The 19,329-nt window shown below is 37.6% G+C and overlaps 1 protein-coding gene across 1 annotated transcript in view; it reads left to right on the top strand.

Annotated features, from left to right (window-relative positions):
* ATP8B4 (ATPase phospholipid transporting 8B4 (putative)) overlaps positions 1–19,329 on the top strand; it is a 230,142-nt gene that overhangs the window by 109,855 nt on the left and 100,958 nt on the right. The window contains exons 11-12 of the mRNA XM_069492140.1: positions 8,818–8,888; positions 12,921–13,003. Of these exons, the coding sequence (XP_069348241.1) occupies positions 8,818–8,888; positions 12,921–13,003 (154 nt within the window). The remainder of the gene's footprint in view (positions 1–8,817; positions 8,889–12,920; positions 13,004–19,329) is intronic.

Here is a 19,329-nt window from a genome sequence, read left to right on the forward strand (position 1 = left end):
TAAAGTGCTTCTGAGTACTTTAAAAGCACTTTGTTCTCACATATTTTGTGATTAGTACTATTAGTATTATTAATTTGCAGTTTGTTCTCACATATTTTGTGATTAGAACTTTTAATATCATGATTAGTATTGTTAATTTGCAGTATCTTTGAAGAAAACATAGGCTAGAGAAAGAGAAAAGGTATGCTCCTTCCTGAATAATCACAAAATGTTTATTGATTGTACTGAATTAATAACATGTTAATTAATGAGGTCTTACTTTGTATCAAATGCACTATAATTTACATTCTCAAGCTGCTTATATTACAATTTCCTTAATAAAATTCAAGGGATCAGTCCAATCACTAAAATATATGTGCAACTCTCTCTAGTTCAAATTAAATTTAGGGTGATGAAAACTATCTAGATCAGAGATTAAAAATTCAAATTATTACAATGTTTATGTCAAATATATATTAGATTATTTATGAACATTTTTGTGTTGAGTGAAATTTTGCATATAAAGTTGTATGCATCATTAAATTTGAGACATTTTACCATAAGGGAAAAATATGGCCCCAAGGTCTATTTACAAGAACAACAACCCAGTTAAGACTCCTGAACATTCACCTTCGGAAAGTCTTCTTTCATTAATGCCCCATCTGTGTATACTGAATTTTCTGGAACAGCCCATGCTAAGAAGACCACTCAGTGGACAGTTCATTCACAAAAGAGTTTACACTTCAAGTAGAGCAGTGCATATTTCTCTGGTAACCTGAATGCTTTGGAAACTAGCTGGGAACCAAAAATAAGCAAAAGGTGTTTGGGCAGCCAAAACAGATGTCTCGACGTCTACTCTAGCTTGGGCTCCTTATATGTAGGACAGTTTGCCAAGTTCTCACAATCTATTTACTTTATTTTTGGACACAATTTAAATTAGCTTTCTGGCTTACTTTTTAGCTCATTAAAGACTAGGATCAATACCCTAAAAGGTGGTGTCTGTTAGAAGACCATACCCTGTAGGTGGAATCAAGGCAGATACAGTGTAAGAGCACTGCAGAGGGAGCTGGGTGAGAACTGAGTCTTTGCTTCATTCCTTCAGTGGCAGTAAACACTTTATCTTCTTTGCCTTTGTGTCTCCATGTGTCAAGTCAAGGTGCTAGATTACTATAGGATTGAAAAGATCCCTTCCATGCTGTGATTCTTGGTCTAAGCTGACCTGGACTACAAGATTCTTGAAGGCAAAGTGCATATTGATTTGCCTGGTCTTCAGTACCTAGTGCCATGTTGTATCACAGGGGGCATTCAGTAAATGTTGGTGGGATAAATAGATGTCAATCTTTTATAAGAAAGAAAATAGAAAACAATGAAAAGTGGATATAAATTTTTAAAATTCAAGGTGTTTTGGATCAACAGGGTACCCATAAACAGATCTGTATGTCCTGATTAAGTAAAGATCACATATATTCAAGATTCTTTGTTTAAGTAAAAAGGGCCCCATATAACTCATTTGAGTTCTATTTCCAATCAAAATTATTACAATTAAAGAGTTAAAGTGCTCCTAAGTGGATAACCTTAACATTTTTTTTTAAAGCTTATGTGGAATTCTAAGATGTGTGCATTCAAATTTTGGGGGGAACTACTTTAGCCAAATGGTGCTAGCTTATAGAGGAATTGGCCTAAACTGAAATATGCCACATATTTATCATTTTATTTGGAACTGAATAGTCTAGGGGCAATGCTAGGTATATTTCTACTTCAGATATTCCATAAAAACAAAGTGCCTTGTGAGTTCTATGGATAGCCTCTAACAAGGGTGAATATCAGACTGGACTCACTTGTTTATTAACACTATAGTGTGTTCATTCATCAAATTCTTAGGGGTGAGTCCAGAAAAAGCAGGAGTCAAATCCATGTCTCAAATCTTATAACTCTATGACACTTTATGGCCAGCCTATCTGTGCTCCAACTTGCCCTCTAGCCTTGATATTCTAATTTGCATTTCCCTTGGTCTTTCTTTTTATTTTATTAATGGTTATATTTTCTACTATATTAATAGTATGTATGCTCGCTTGCTATTGCAAAAGCCTCTGTGAAATGAGACACAGAAAGCAAGTACAAGTACAAGTATCAGGTAGAAGGAAACCAGTTCCATGAGTGCATCATTAGCATTGGTTTAAAAATGAATCACACATTTACATAAGTCCCCCTGAAGTCAGTGATCCAGGTGTCCCAGTGCTGTCCAATAGAACTTTTTGGAATGAAGGAAATATTCTATATTTGTGCTGTCCAATGTGACAGCCAGTCATCCCTTGTGGCAACTGAACACTTGAAATGTGGCTGGTGCAACTGAGGAACTGAATTTTGAATTTTAATAATTTAGATTTAAATAGCTACATGTGACTTGTGCGTACTATATTAGATAGCACAGATGTGGCCTTTTATTGTGGTTACATGATGGAGTGAGAATGCTTATTTTCTTGTCTTCTCTAGTTCCTGCTCCTTCCATTTTTATTTGGAGGGAAAGCATCAAAATAACACTCTAAATGTCTCTCACCCCCTTGCTTGCTCCCCTCTCCTAGGAGTGGCGTCTCTGATTGGTGGGTTTGGGGGCAGGTAGTGGCTCCTTCTTTCCTGTTCCTTTTGGGCTCTGTGTGCAGAGAATACATTCTGCTCTGTTGTTCCATGTCTTCAATTTTACGGGAGCCAATTCCCATGTAGGGGCTGGGGCTGTTTAGAGTTTCCAATGTCTATGGCTCCATGAGTCTGTCTAACAGGGGCGAAGTATAAGCAAGCTCATTTGGCCTTCAGACCTAAAGCCTGGTCTTTATCAATAAAAAGATCCATTGTTCTCTGACTCCTACAACTATAGTTCTGTTGGTTTAATCTTTGGATAAGCAAGGATGGGAGTTCTCTAAATCCCCAAACTGCAGTGCCTCTTGATTAGGTAATTTTTTTCAAAGTTTTTCCATGTCTAGCTACTCAGCACCTACAGAACCATTTTCAAGAACAAGCAAATGTTTTTATAGGTGAACTGTTGTAGTCATTTAGGAGTATTGATAAACCTCCCCATTCTCTGGTATCAGCCAGCAGGGGCTGTCAGAAAGCTTCTATTTGAGGAACAACATTTAGGGGTCTCTGAAAGAGACTGAAGTAGATTTTTGGGAAACTGGGTCATTGAGATAATGACAATAATAGCTAGCATTTATTGACTACGTGCCACATGCCAGACAATATTATAAGCATTTTACATGAATTAACTCATTTAATCCTCACATTAGCCCAATGAGGGCAGGTTATGTACTACCGTATTGTTCCCATTTTACAGATAAGAAAACAGAAGCACAGTGTTATCAAATAGCTTGCCAGTGGGAGATTCAGGAGTTCAATTCATGCAATCTGGCTCCAGAGCCCCCACTCCTGACCGCCATCACCTACTCTTCCTGACTCTATTAGAACAGTCACCCTCGTTGCCTTGAGGCTGGGCTTCCAGAGTTAGGGGATGCAGGCTTGGATGCTGCAAGTCAAGTGATCAGAGAATGTTGCAACAATTGAGATGCATAACCTCTAGCCATTCCAACTTAGTATTTGCAACTTGATTTATGTCAGTGTATCAGTAAATTTTAAGCAAGGAAAGGAACTTGCCTGAGATTGCCGGTTCGCTGGCATATTCAGAAGTTACTTTTGTTTTCCACATAAGGAACCTCCATTGCTCTGGATTTTTTTTTTTTTTTTTTTAATTCAGGAACAGTTTTGGGCTGAATTTCCAGAGCTCCTAGTTTTATTTTGTAACTGGGAAAAAAAGGCAGAGTATACTTCCAATATCACAATGAGATTGACTTGCATTAGAAGAACCAAGTAAACTCCTGTTAGAAAAACACACTGCAGAGTTCTTGATACCACCAGAGCCTGGACCTTGGAATCCAATGTGCCTTTCTCCTTTACTCAACAGCAGTGCTCTTGTTTTGTTTTGCTTTTCTTAGCTAGTGATAGAAATAAAAACCTTACTGGACATGAGCATATTTGAACATTATGACAATTTAGCTGTTTAGCTTGTTTGAAAAAATTCTCCCTTCCTCCTCCACAAAAAAGCATTCATCTTTCAGGTTTTTGAGACAGTAACATTTTTCTTTTAAAACTAAAGCATTCTTGTGGTGTAGGAATCAAAAATTTCACCTCTCAGAACTGATAGGGCCAGAAAGATTAACTTGACCCAAACTTTAGGCCTAACCAGGGGTGGGCTTTCACACTTCCTTGACCTATCAGGGCATCTCATCTACTCCTTTTCAGTGCCTAATTCTTGGACCTGCTTCCAGAGAGGCCATTTTTGTGGTTTAATTGCTGTCCTTGTTATTTTAAGTTTTATAGCTTCAAGTCAGAGTTACTTGTTTCAACCTAATTGCTATAAATAAAGTCTCTCTCTCCCCCTGTATATCTGGTATATATCTACTGTTGTATATGTCAGTAGAAAGTTGGGAATTTCTAGAGAAAGATTTTTAGAAAATATTTTTCTAAGCTTTTGTATTGAACAAAAAGTTTATTGCTAAAGTGTGGAGGAATAACACACTATTTTTGACATTAAAAAAAGTAAATGGCCAATGTTTATAAGCAATTACCAATTTGTGAAGGTGAAATTTGCAGGCAAGGATTTTTTTTCCACCTGTCTGTGAATAAATTCTATGATATTCATTATTATTCTCCCCCCTCCTCCTCTTCATCACCATCTCTTTCTTATTCTCAAATCAATTTAATTAGAAAAACCCAAATCAATGATATATCTCGTATATATTAGTAGATAATCAACATGCATTTGTTGGACCTGAAATGCAAATTTTAAATAAAAATGTTGCCTATAACCTTATACACTTTCATTTTTAGGATTTTATTCTGATTTTGACTCAATTCATGAAGCATTTTGGATTTTCATTTTTATTTTTGAACTGAAAAAAAAAGAAAAGATAGTATTGTTGATAATGAAGAAGAACTTTATGTGTTAGAATGGCTTAAAAAATAAAAAGAGATCCAAGTGTTCAAGTTTATCTTTCCATCAGATTATGGAGCGACCATTTCAGTATGCTTTCACCATTATAGTTTTGGTTTTTGCACACCAGCAAATAAAGCAAAACAAAACAAAACAAAGCAAAACACTTTCTGTTTTTCATAGTTGTATTTCAGTGATTAGTGGGCCTCTTGAAGAAACAGCATACATTTTGGATTAGAATTTCTAAATTCTAGTTCCAGGTATGCAGCTTAAGCTGTATGTCCTTGAGTCTGATGTTAAATCTCTTGGAGTCTTGGGTTCCTCAATTCAATGTGACGATACTCTCGCCGTGACTTTGCAAAGGCCACGGACTTCACATAAGTGAATTTAGTTCATCTGGTGGATGTGGGGGAGTCGATTCCTCCCTCACTGCTGGGTGGGACATGACCTCTCCAGGTTCCTCATTCGTGCAATGGGAACAGTGTTACTTCTCACAGCCTTGCTGAGAGAATAAAATGACACAATTATGAGAGAGTGTTTTGTAAACCCTTAAAGATTGTATAGCTTTAAGGTGTTATCATCACTGGAGGTTTTGCTTTAATTTTTTAACAAACATAAATTATGCCTAATAAACATATAAGGACAACGTCTTTGGCTCTGAGGACTCGAAGATGTTTAGTGGATTCTTCACATGCTTCCTCTGATGGGAATCTCTGCTTCAGGTCTCCATGAAGCAGCTGCTTGGGCTGCCCGTTGTCTATGTAGAAGCTGGGGAAGGAGTGTTGTGCTGGAAAACACTACTTCCCTCGTGGGAGACATAGCTGAGCCCCTCCTGGCAGAGCAAGGGGAAACGGCACCAAGAATTGATGGAAGAAAGTAAAAATAGGGGTCTGTGGAAGGTGCTTCTGGTTGGAATGGACGGCTGTTTGCCTGGCCCACCTGTGAATTCAGATAGTCACACTTTCCTGTTCCTCTTCTTTACTTCTGCTAGTACCTCTGCCTGGGGGACCTGCTTTTCACTGCACCTAGAATCGTCTATGATGCCCTTCCTTAGCTACCAACCCAATGTTGCTAGCTCCTTTCATAGCCCTTTGTTAATAAGACCCTTATCATAGTCTGCCTTTACTAAATTACGAAATCCTTGAAGCAAAGGGGTTTTTACTCATTTTAGTATCCCCTGTAGTTTATTCCTCAGGCTTCCTGTGTTCAAATCCTGGCTCCCCTACTGACTAACTGTGTGTCCTCGAGCAAGTTACTGACTCTCTGGGCCTTACTTTGCTCACCTGTAAAGTGGGCACAACAACAGGACCAACACTAAAGGATTTCTGTGCGAGTTAAATAAAATATTTCATGTAACGCTCTTAGGACAGTGCCGGACGCATAGTAAGCTCTCACTGAACATCAGCTACTGGTATCGTTAACACCGACAGCTGGAACACAAGTTTCTGGATCAACTAGGAATTGGGTCCCCTGAGGTTTGCCAGAGGGGGCAGCCTAAGGAGGCCTGATCTGAGGCTCCCAGAGTCATGGGGCTGGTGGCCGCAAGACCCATGTGTTGTTCCACTCCTGGCCCGGCTCCCCTGGCAGTAGTGTGTTGAGGAACTTATCAGGGCTGTCGCTGCAGCTCTCTTGCCCTTTACTTTTCAGAATTATTACTGAGTGCACCACAAAAGAGGCGGACTGCTGCATGACGATGAGTACTGTGACCTCTTATTCTGCTGGTCCTGCTGGTCCTGCTGGTCCCGTCCCTTCACATTCCCTCCTCAATGACAGTGAATTAAACAACCTCGCAGGGAGAAGCTAGCAAAAGGGAACAGCAAGGCTGCTCAGCAGTGCGGCAGGGAGAAGGGAGAGTGGGTGAGGGGAGGGCAGGACAGAGATAAGGGAGTGGGAAAACAGGAGGCAGTTTCAGAGGACATCAAAGAAAATGGTGGCAATGGAGGAGATGAGAGGAGGTGAGAAAGGCAGAAGGTAGGAGAGTAGGAGTCCCAGGCCCCGGGGGGTGGGGGGGGGGGTGGGGAGGGGGGAGTACCAGGAGCAGGAGCAGTTAGACCAGAACCCACTGGGGTCAGCCTCTGGGAAGTTGGGTCAGTGCTCAGGAGAGCATCCAGCCACCAGGGGGCGGTGGTGCCTCAGTGGCCTGCTCTGAGCCAGCGTGGGCAAGGACTCCTTCCCTTGTTTACCGCAGTGTAAGTGTCAACACAGCTGAGCACAGTATTAGACAGCATTAAACACCCGATCCTTCTTACTATGCAGTTTCCAAGAAGAGCAACCCTAGGTACAGATAGGTATCTTTCTCTATATGCCATAACTATTTTTAATCACAGAGATTAGAGTTAGGGAATTCTGGATTTTATTTAAAATGAGCTTTTTAAGCTCAGGGGAAGAGAGACATAGGCCTACAGAGCTTTAAAGCTCCATTGCTGTGGTGCCTTATACCTTTATGCGTTGGAATTTAAATGTGGGAAACGAGATCAAGGTGAATTTTCAAAAGTTTTTTTCCCTTCAAAATCAAGAAGAACAATTTCTGGCTGTCGAGTGGCACACACACTTTTGACACGTTCTTCCTATGGGTTTGCTCTGTTCCCAGAGAGACAAGTCAGAAAATTTCTGCCTTGACAAGCTTCTGTTTGCATTTAGCGTTGCTGAAGAGCCTTGATAACGCAAACCTGTTTATTCCTTTAGGGGCTGTCAGTGAGTTTTCTTCCTGCTTGGTTTTATCCCAGTTTAGACAAAACTACACACACACACACATACACAGCCTGTTTTTGAGTTGGAAATTTAAAAGCTTGAGACAATGAAGTAAGTGAATTTATTCTAAATTTAACTTCTAGGGCTTGAGAACAAAGCAATTCTAACATTTTAAAAAAACAGGGTAAGAAAATTTCAGATTTGGAATGCCAATTGTTCATTCAGACATAGCTAGAGCATTGTTTGTTAGGCTAATGTCTCAAAATAAATTGCTAAAATTTAATTCTTTTTAAACATTCAAATCCTTCAGAAGGATTTAATAACAACACTTATTTTAAAATGAAATTTGAAATAAAATGGATAAACAGTTTCCCAATATAGAAAGCTACCAGAATTCTAAAGCTGAATTGTGATAGGTGATTTCCAAAGCTCAAATGGGCAGCAGAATAGAACTGTTTATCTCTGAAAAAAACTAAACTGCTCAGCCTCTGAATTGTTTCTACTATCTTTTATGAGTTTTTTGGATCTGTCTTGCTCTCTTGCTTAGCCCTGACTTTATCTTATCTCTCCCGTTCCTTATTCCCTACAATCTTTTTCTTTTTTCCTATTTAACTGTTTTATTTTGTTTTTCTTGAAAGAAAAACAAATCTTTCTCTCTTTCTTTTACTTCCTTGCCTCTCTGATTTTTTTTTTCTATTTTGGTTTCAATTTCCTCTTCCTACTTCCCTTCTGTCTTTTCCCCATGTCCTGTCCCTGCTGCCTGCTCTTAACTGATCATTCTAGGTAACTATAGTGGGTGCATATCAATATTTCCAATTATTTGTTGGGGAGAGTTTTATATTTTCCATTAGTAATTACCCAGGCAAGAAAACAGAATTTATATATTTCTCTCAAAAAATTAAATCAAGTGGCTAGTTATTTATATGATATTTTCTTCCCTTGCTTATGTCATGGTGGCCCTGGAGGGAATATAAAGTAGGGACAGGCAAAGAGAGGGAGGGTTTTGTTCAGGCCATGTGACATGGAGGCAGAACAAGATATCACTTCCTTTACTTTGTGTCTAAGGTTCTATTGGCTCATTAGTAGAGGACAGGTGATATAGCATAGAAGACTTTGAACCAACCTTCCCGTCTCAAGTATTCTTTTGTCATGATTTTTTAAAATAGGCTGATTTGCTTCTCCTATCAAGTAGTGAGCCACATGGTCTCTGTTATATTGAAACTGCTGAGCTTGATGGGTAAGTTATTAACATTAGAATAATTAATTAGGTTGGTTTATAATTTATTTAAAAGTAATGTCTTTAGAAATAGGACTTAAACCTTGTTTGTTATTTTGGACATACAGGAGTCTAAATTGCAAAATGCATTGTTAATTACATTGTAATAATTTTGAAAACTGTCTTTTCTCTTAAATTTATTTTAAAAACTCTGTCTTTTCTCTTGAATTTACTTTTCTTTCAGAAACAGTAAGCTAAATATGTGTACATGAATAATTTTACACAGGGACTCCAGTGAGATTCCTTAGAAGTTTTTCTTTTCTTGTTAGTTTTAATTTCAAGTGATGTTTTTTAGGAAAATGAGAGAGGTGGAGATCAAGATTCCCTTAAGGAAGGACTGATGTTACTTTAAAAGGCAACATTTTGAAATTGTGTTAAATGAAGACATAGAGACAGAAGAGAGAAACAGAATACGATGCAGTTTTAACATTGATATTAATTTAGAACTTAGTTATATACCACATAACAGTTCTGTTTCAGAGGATTTAATTTGTCTGGCATAAAAACGTTTGTCAAATGCTTATATTTTAAAGAAATGATATATGTGTGTTCTCTAGATGGACTTTTTCATTTGATCCTCATGTGGGTACTGTCTAAGCCCTATTGTACAGACAATGAAACCAAGGGTTGGAAAGGCCAGGTAATTTGCCCCAGACATCTAAAGGTGAAGCCATGACTCAGACCTGCAGTCTGACACCGGAGCCCAGGCTTTTAACCTGTGCCCCCTAAATCATTGCTATATTGAGCTATTCTAATAGAGGTCAGCATGTGAGATCCTACCCCTGGTTTGAGCAGAATGGTTTCAGACACAGCTAAAACAATACTGAGAGGAAAATTTATAGCAATAAAAGCATACACTAGAAAAGAGAAAAAGTTGCAAATCAATAATCTAATCTTCCTTTTTAAGAACCTAGAAAATAGCAAAATAAACCCAAAGCAAGCAGACGTAAGGAGTTGATAAAGGATTAAAGTCAGTAAACTTGAAAACACAGAAAAACAGTGAAGAAAATCATCAACACAGAGCCAGTTCTTTGAAAACATCTATGCAACTGACAAACTTCTAGGAAGACTGACAAAGGAAAAAAGAGAGAAGACACAAATTAGCAACATCATGAAAGAACCAGGGGAATTCACTAGAGATCCTAAAGACATCAGAAGCATAATAAATATATACTACAGAGAACTCTACATGCATACATTTGACAACTTAGGTTCTCAAAAAACACAAACTATACACTCAATATAAAATAGATAATATGGATAACCCTGTAACTATTAAGAAAACTGAATTCAGATATAAAACATAAAACTAAAACTTTTAGGAAAAAACATAGGAGAAAATCTTTGAGATCTGGGGACAAAGAGTTTTTAGGCTTGACACAAAAAGCATGATCTCTTAAAAAGAAAGCTTGATAAACTGGACTTCATTAAAAATTTTCATTCTATAAAAGACTCTGTAAGAGGATGCAAAGGTAAACTACAGACTGGGAGAAAATATTTGCAAACCATCTATCTGAGAAAGGACTTGTGTCTTGAATATATTTTAAAAGCTCTCAAAATTCAGCAGAAAACCAAACAACCCAATTAGAAAATGAGAAAATGACATAAACAGGTATTTCACCAAAGAGGATATACAGATGACAAATAAGCACATGAAAAGATGTTCAACATTATTAGCCATTAGGAAAATTAAAATTAAAAACCACAGTGCAGACCTATCAGAATAGCTAAAATAAAAAATAATAACAACTCCAAATGCTGGCAAGGATGTAGAGAAACAGGGTAATTCATACATGGCTGGTGGGAATGTAAAATGCTACAGTTACTTTGGAAAACAGTTTGGAAGTTTCTTAAAGACAAAACTAGACATGCAACTACAGTACAACTCAACAACTTCTCTCCTGGGCATTTATTTCTAAGAAATGAAGAATTATGTTTACACAAAAACCTGTACATGAATATTAGGGCAGCTTTATTCATAACACCCCCCAAATTGAAAACAACCTACATAGCCTTCAATAAGTGAATGGTTAAATTAACTGTGTGTGGTGCATCCATATCTACTACTTAGCAATAAAAAGGAATGAACTATTGATACATGAACAACTTGGATGAATCTTTAGAGAATTATACTGAGTAGCCAATCCCAAAGGTCATATACTATATGATTCATTTATAAAACACCTTGAAAAGGCAAAATTATAGAAATGGAGAACAGATTATTGGTTGCCAGATGTTAAAATGGGATGGGGGAGGCAGAGAAGTGGGTGTGGCTATAAAGGGCAACCTGAGGTGTCCTTGTGGTGATGGAAATGTCCTGTATCTTGACTGTGTCAATGTCAGTATCCTGGTTGTGATACTGAATTACAGTTTTGCAAGATTTTATCATTAGGAGAAACTGAGTAAAGAGTGCAGAGGATCTTTCTGTATTGTTTCTTTTGCTGAAAATCACTTTGAAGTTTATCAAGATAAACTTCAGGTTAAGGACGAATGTGGCATGACACTGAAGGCATTAATCAGGAGTCTTAAAATATTTCTTAAAGTATCAGTGAGGCCTATGTAACTATTCATCCCCTTTTAGTTTTCACATTTGAAAGTGGAAGTGAGACATTGGAGAGAATCCTGAGGAAGTAATCAAAATATGCCAAACTTTGATGAATGATATGATATAGAGGAGCAATAAGAACTCAGACCATCTGACCTAGCTTGTGGACTGACCATTTCAATTATTTGGACAGTTGCTTAATGGGATGGACATGTTGGTCCTTTAGCCTCTGCACCATTTATCTCAGTCTTGTCCGTTAAGTCCAGCTCAATTTCTGCCTCGTCTATGAAGTGCTTCTTGACCATCTCAATCCCTACTCATCTCTGCCTCCTAGGAATTGACAGATTTTGATTGACATTACTTTTAAACAAGCTAACTCAATGATACATCCAACTTAGTGTTTCCTGAAGAAAGCTGTTTTACCAGTGGGTATTCCTTCAATTGGATTCCTATTTTCCTATACCATTTCGAAACTCATTTATAGACAGTGGGATTGAAGGCTATCTCAGCTACTTGCTTCTTGGCTCTCTAAACTCAGTTATTTAATGGGCTGGCATGTAATTCTGCACAGTGATATTTGATTTTTTTACTTACCATTTGTCTCCCTCAAGAGGACAATAATCCTCCTGGGCAGCATTGAGTATCCTGGGAGACTATGGTATGTACTCAATCAATATTCATTGACTGAATGGATCCAATATTAAACATTTCCACAAAAGATAGAACCCTGACGGATGATCTTAGATACAGTAGAAGAGAATTATGTTGACCTCAGTAAGAAAACTGGGATGGCAAGCCCTTAAACACAAAATATGAGTGAAGGCCATAGAATGTGCAATGCTGGCCTTTTTTTGGATACCAGAGAGCCATCTATCCAATGGATGTGTGGTCCTACCTATGAGAAGTTGACCAGCTCACTTTGGCCTGCTGAGCTTGTCTGGTTGTCTATTCTAGACTTATGGGTTTCTTGGTTTGATTGTCTAAGAAAAAGAAAGCTGTATTCCTTTTCTCATTTAAATTTCAGCTACTGTGAAATTAGCTGTGACCATCTTTTGCAAATAAAACCACATAGATAGTAGACTCTGGAGTGATATTGGCCTTTATTTGGCAACTGTGTTCCTATTCTTGATGTGTTTTGTAACTCATGCGTGATGTCTGGGTAGGTTCGAATGAAACCATATTTATTATGTCCTCTGTTCTTTCAAACTGCAAAACAGATTACTGTGTTGTTATGCAGATGTGCTGTGGGTAGAATGCCAACTCATAAGAGCCTGGGAAGCCCCACCCACTTTCACCAGACAGTGTGAGAAGTGTGACTGACATTCAAAGGAGGGTTTCTTAGATCTTCTGAATTGGGTTTTGCATATGCTGTCCCCACCCGATTGCTTTGGTAAAATGCTGCTAGGCTGGTCCATATGAAAATTCATGTCATGTCATTAATTTCACAGGGAAACAAACCTTAAAGTCCGCCATGCACTATCAGTTACCTCAGAACTTGGAGCAGATATTAGCAGACTCGCAAGGTTTGATGGTAAGTGTTTTAAACAGACAAACAAACAAACAAAAATCTCAAAACCAAAAAGTGATGTAACAAACTAATTATCTGAGAACCAATTTATGTTTCTTTTTATTTGGTGGAAGGACATAAAATTCTCCAGGCATCAAAGCCTGTAATCTCTTCTCACGCTAAAGAGTAAAAATATTTACCAAGAGGAGGATGGCTTTATCGGTTCGTCATTTATTTCATCCTGGTTTCCTCTTCTCTAGATCTCGTTCCCTTCAATCCCATAATGCCCTCTCCTTGCCTGACCTTGGTCTCCCTGGACCCCTACGTAGACTTGCTGAGGTGAAATATAGGCCACACTTCTATTTCTAGCTCTAGGTCTAACCACCCAACCATTTTCTGGCTCCATAACAAAGACCAAATACTAGACTACAAACTTCATGAAGACAGTCATCTTGCCTCATGTATTTCTGTACCTCACATAGTGCCTGGCTGGCATAATGTCTTAAGGATAGTAGGTAGGTGTTCAGGAAGAATGTTCTGATTTATTAATCAGTTGGTCATCTGCTGCCCTTTATTTTAGACCATGGTTTTATCATCTCCATTGTCACACCATTCGACCCAGTCCCCTGCTGCTCAGCATGGTTTCCCTTGCCTGTTCTTTTCTAGCTATGTCTTGTTCTTTTCTGTTAAAGTTATACTTCTTAAGTATTCACAGAATGACCTCTAGATATTGTCCATTCTAGAGATGTATGCGTTGTATGATTAAAGACCACAGACAAACAAAATCCTTCAAAAGTCAAAGGGAAGAGGATGATAGGATTTTAGGTGCCATGACAGGTGGTAGGGAGACTCTTTGAGGCCTTCCAGCTGCTCTTTGATGGTGTCTTGCTTTACCCACTTGTAAGTCTGGCCCTGAATGTTAATATTTCCATACAGATTGGCTTTATTTATTAATGAATCTTTATGAGTTTGAGACTATCTTCTAAAACATTGTTTGGTGGGTCCACTACAGGAGAATGTGGGCAAGGGCCTTAGCATGATCCCATGGGTTAAAGCACAGTCGAGTCTATAGTGTAAAGTTTCTTCACTGTACATCTTAGAGCTTATATTGCCTGTGCTTTGTGTTTGCTTGTAAACTCTGTCTGGATTCTGTTAATATTTTAATCTCAAATGAGTGTTGTTGTAACAGATGTTTACAGAAAAAAAAAAATTCTTCAAAATTGAGATTTAAGTGAGGGGAATAGCCAGGAAACTGAATGGTCTAAGAAATATTTTGATTAGCATAAAACAAATTACACGTTTTCTACTAAGTAAATTTTTCAATGAAATTTTACTGTTATGTGAATCCAAGAAAAGTCAATTGTGTTCATGAATCAAAATACTTGCTTAAAATACCTCATTGAATATTTATGGACTCCTAAAAGGGCAACCTAAATATAATTCACTATTACTCATTTCTTTCCTGGCAGAATTGTACTTTTATACCTCTGTCAATCTATGAGGAGGTAGAAATTCATGATTTTTAGTGTTCTTAACCACCAGAAAGCAGAAAATGGTTGTTATAATTATTTAGTTCCCTGTTTTTCATAGATGTTGGCCCAGATGGCCTATGCTATAATGCCGTTACAAACAACCCTGAAATCTTAGTGGCATAAACACAGTAAAGGTTTCTTTATTTATTTTTATTTAGTTTTTGCTCATGTCATATTCTGATGTGGGTTGAGTGGCCTTCTCCATCTTGTAGCCATGGTACCCAGACTGAGATTTGCACAGATAGAAAAGGAGAAAGGTGAGATGAAAGAGACACACTGGCTCTTGACTGCTTCTTCCTCTCGTATTTCATTGGCTAGCAAAGGAGGCTGGAAAATAGAAAATATGAATATTTGTTGAGCTCTAACTGTCTCTACCACTCCCTCCAAGAATTGTGACCATGTAAGTCAATGACAGGATATGTACTTATTATACTAGATGTGACCTGAATTTGCTTCACACAGAATAGGCAACTCACCAAATCCCCAAAGTATAACTGTTTTCCCAAATAAGGGCAACACAGAATTCTCTTTTCTATTATGTATACTTAAACTGTGGTCACTTTTCAGAAAACATGTAATGCCAAATTCATGAGGCTGGTACACTTCTGGGCTAAAAGCCAGGTTTCTGCTGAATTTATTTTCTCATTCTTAAATCTTGGGTTGCATTTTAATTTACCTTAAAGTTCAAGGCAACATGGAGTTTTATGGGTTTATCCTTATTAAAATGTGATTTCCTGTTTCCAAGAAAGCATCTGAAGAATGAATAGATGGATTATGGGGAAATAAATTAGATACAATCTACAAATTAGATTTCCCCTGTTAGCAAAATTTGAAGACCCACAGGGTGACGCAACATGTGGTATAGAAAAGTCTTTGAAAGAGTTAGGACAATTAACAGACTCTAAATCCTTCCCACAATTGCCCTTGCTTTCCTGTAGCCTTCAATTGTTTCTCCGTCCACCTCTTTCCAAGCTGTGGTTTACACATTTCAATTTCAATCTCTCTGCCTCTCACACACACATTCACACATCATGTACTATCCACACGTAGTTCTCTGACTGCCCTATTTCACCATTCTCCTCTTGCCTTTCTTCCCTTTGTGCACGCTTTCTTACTGTTCTTTCCCCATCTTCTTCTTCCACTCTTTATGTTGGTTATTCTCGCCACCTTCAGTGTCTCTTTTTCTGTCATTCTTTATTTCTTCTGTTTTCATCACTCTCTCCACATTAATTAGTGTAAGTCTGTAATAAATAGACTCCCAAGCACCTCCTCAGGACAAGATGCAAAATGAAGCATGTAGAATTACAAAAATTTTCTACATGTATTATCAAGGCACTTTTGATCCTTTTACTCACCATCCTTTTCCTACCCCCTGTTTATTGTCTTCTTTATTCACCTTTGTCCTAATGACGTATCAGTAGATTTCAGGTTTTCCTCTGGTGACTAGAAAAAGACTTCCTTGAGTCATGGGAATCAAAACCAGATATTTTGATTAAATCCTTTAGTTTAAATTGACATATGATATCAGCCTTGTGCACATTTGGAAATGCCCTGCCTAGCTTTGGAAAAGTGTAATAGATAGACAGATATGTGAGGCACACCTTTTCCATGCTCTATCTGTGCTAAGTATATCTTTTGGCTTGTGACTTCTGGGCAAATGTAGGTATGGCATTATTTTTGCTTCTAGTTACTCTGTGGTTTTTCTTTTGAGACTTGCCAAAATACTTTCTCTAGCACCAAGCTTCAGTTTTCTGTTCTTGTATCATAAGTTCACATCTTCCAAGTGTCTAAAGACCTGATTTTCCCACTCCTATCCCTAAAGAAGTCCCCACTGGGAACTCCAAACTGGGGACATGTAGGGTCAAAACTGAGATGGTTTGGGCATCAGATGTCTCTTGTAAGTCTCCTTGCCTCTCTACTTTTGCATCTATACCCAAGGACAGTGTTTTACTGGTGGCCTCCTTAGGCATTGCATAAGTTTATCTCTTTCATTCATTCATGTACTCACCCATTCATTCATTCAGCAAATGTATATTTAACACAATGCCAAAAGATTTGCTACTCCTGGGAATACAGTGGTCAGTAAGTCAGACCCAGGCATTGCATTCATAGAACTTATATCCCAGGGAGAAAAAACACTTGAACTAGGGCTTATCTCCAAAGGAGCCTTCAAGAAGGTAACGGTTCTAAAATTCTTAGGCCCTAAACATGATGTTTGTACTGGCACTGTGCTAATTAATTGCACACATCATCTTATTAAATCTTTACAGATCTTGAAGGAAGAGATTATTGTTAGCGCCAATTCATCAATAAGGAATCTGAGACCCAGATAAATTGATTAACTTCCCCAATTTCATATGGCTACTAAGTGGAGGAGTCAGAATATGAACCCTGGATTGCTAGCAAATTCTACAAAGGACAAAAAACTCCAGGTTCTAAATTATAAGCGGAAAAACAGTATTGAAGAGTTAGAGAAATTTAGCACAACAGCTTAGCTCCTGGTCAGGGTAAGAAATAAATTTTAAAAATATTCTAAACCTAAAGGTGCAAAACTAATTACCAGAGACCAAGTCCACCCAGAACTAGGATGATGTCATCATATTTTTAAAAAGTAGCAAAGTTCTCGGTGATTTTCAATGTCAGGATCCCTAATAAGAATTTATAGAAGAGTTGGCCAAACATAGAGACCCACACACACAAGAGAGTTGGGTTTTGGTAGGTAAATCCATTTATTTGAAAAGTTCTCATATAAATATTTTTATACATTTCAAACATCAGAAAAAATGATATACAATCTGTTGAATTTTATAAGACAAGATATATAACTTGATCTAATATTTTAACAAATATAAAAGTAAATTGTGCCTTGATTTTCATGTTAAAGTCTTATGGGAATTGGAAAGCTTTTACAAATAAGTAACTGGAAATATTTGTCAATTATTATTATATAAACTAGACATTCTTATGCCTTGGGGAAAGCCCCGGATGTAAATTGTCCAAATGCATTTAAGAACCTTTTGCATATTGTTACTGACTGGACTGAGATCTGTTTTTTGCAATTCATGACAAGTTTACATATTTTGTATGACTGTTAATACTGAATTCTTAACCAGGGAAAGGTTGACTCTTTATTCAGGAATCCTTGTGTATTTTGTGGTTCTTTCGAAAGAATAGCATGTGTGTAATTAAAACACAGAAAAAATAAGCTTTTCTTTTTGGTTAAAAAATAAAAAACAACTTGCTTAGCATCTGGTGACTTTTTTTTAACTTACCAGATAGCTTTCCCATTCACCTGAACAGGAGCACAGCTCAACAGCACAGCTAACGCATGAGACACAGATTCCATGTAGACATGTGAAGAATAATTTCTCTCCTCATTGCCATGCTTACATGGCCATTATGGTGGTAATGAGGGGTGGCTGAGGCTTGATGGTTGAAGAATAATGAGGTTTTAGAAAATAGGAAGGTGATACTCTTCTTTCTAAGAAAAAAATAAATATTTGTCACAATCATCAGGGCAAACAGTACTGGGCAATCTCCTACATTCCAAGAAGCTCTTGGCTAGAGAAATTCTTGAACAGCAATAGTGATGTCTTATTCAATGGATAATTTGGTCTTGTGGAAGAGTTGCAGGGCAGATAATTAAGAAATATTGCTAATAATAATACAAATAATGAAATGAAGTCAACTTCTCTGGAAAATCATAGGAAACTGGGCACTGAGTTCCATTTTTATGATAAACTACAGATTTACACTTTGACATAAATACTTTAGTTTGAGAAGTCTATCAAGTTGGTAATTAGACAGCAATTCAGTTGACTAAATTTAGAATACTGAGAAAGGTCAAGAATAAGATCTTGTAGCTTTTGTTCAGTATGGGCCTAGGGCATTTATTTCTGTGTGATTGTAATATGGATGAATTGCTATCAACTTTCATGTCTTTTTTCTCTAGAGGGGCAAACACATGTGACCAGCGAGTTTGGTTATATTTATACTTTGTTGTTGACATGATTTTTTTTCCCAGTTGAGTTATTTCTCATTAAAGATGACTTTGTGCTCTAAACATGTATTCAGTAAATGACTATGTGAGAAACAGTGCTATTTTCCCTAAACCATTTCCTCTACAGTTGTCGAACCAACTGTTTACTGCCTCTTTCTATTCTCTAATACAACCAGCAACAGGAGGAAGAGAGTTTTCCCCTAGTCCTTATTATGCCTTATGGCTAGGATCTATTTTTGATTGTGTCTATTGTCCTTTAATGCCTCCACCTTTTCTCAGTGTTCTCAGATCTATGTGCCTCCCATTAGACTTAGGCCAACGTAAGCCCCTCACTGTGGCTTGGCTGTTTGGTCTTCTAACCCCCTTTATCATTACTATCATAGAAATATACCCACTTTCCCCCTTCATCTTAGATCTGCTCTAATACCCATCTCACTCCTAACCTCTCTCTTGAAACCAATTTTCAATTTGTTTTTGTGAATTTTTTTTGTGTCCATCTCTTCAACAAATCTTTATTAAGATTCTATTATGTAGACAGTATAACTGGTTATGAGAATACAGAGGTGAATACAGTACTCCCTTCAAAGGAAACTGTTCACCCCTTTTGGAAAAAGGTAGAAAAGAAATTCGGAAGCTCATGTTTTATGCTAACAGGGCTAAGAAAGGGAAGCTGAGCACATCTGATGATTAAAAAAATGTAGCTTGGCTTTGTTCCCGCCATTTTGTTTTGACTGGGTCCTGTATTTAGTGCTTACATCACTGGGACCACACTCTTTGAGAAAGGCTGAATTGGGGTTTGGCCTCCAAGAACCCAGGCA

This window comes from Eulemur rufifrons, chromosome 2, assembly GCF_041146395.1.
Source record: "Eulemur rufifrons isolate Redbay chromosome 2, OSU_ERuf_1, whole genome shotgun sequence".
Classification (NCBI taxonomy): domain Eukaryota; kingdom Metazoa; phylum Chordata; class Mammalia; order Primates; family Lemuridae; genus Eulemur; species Eulemur rufifrons.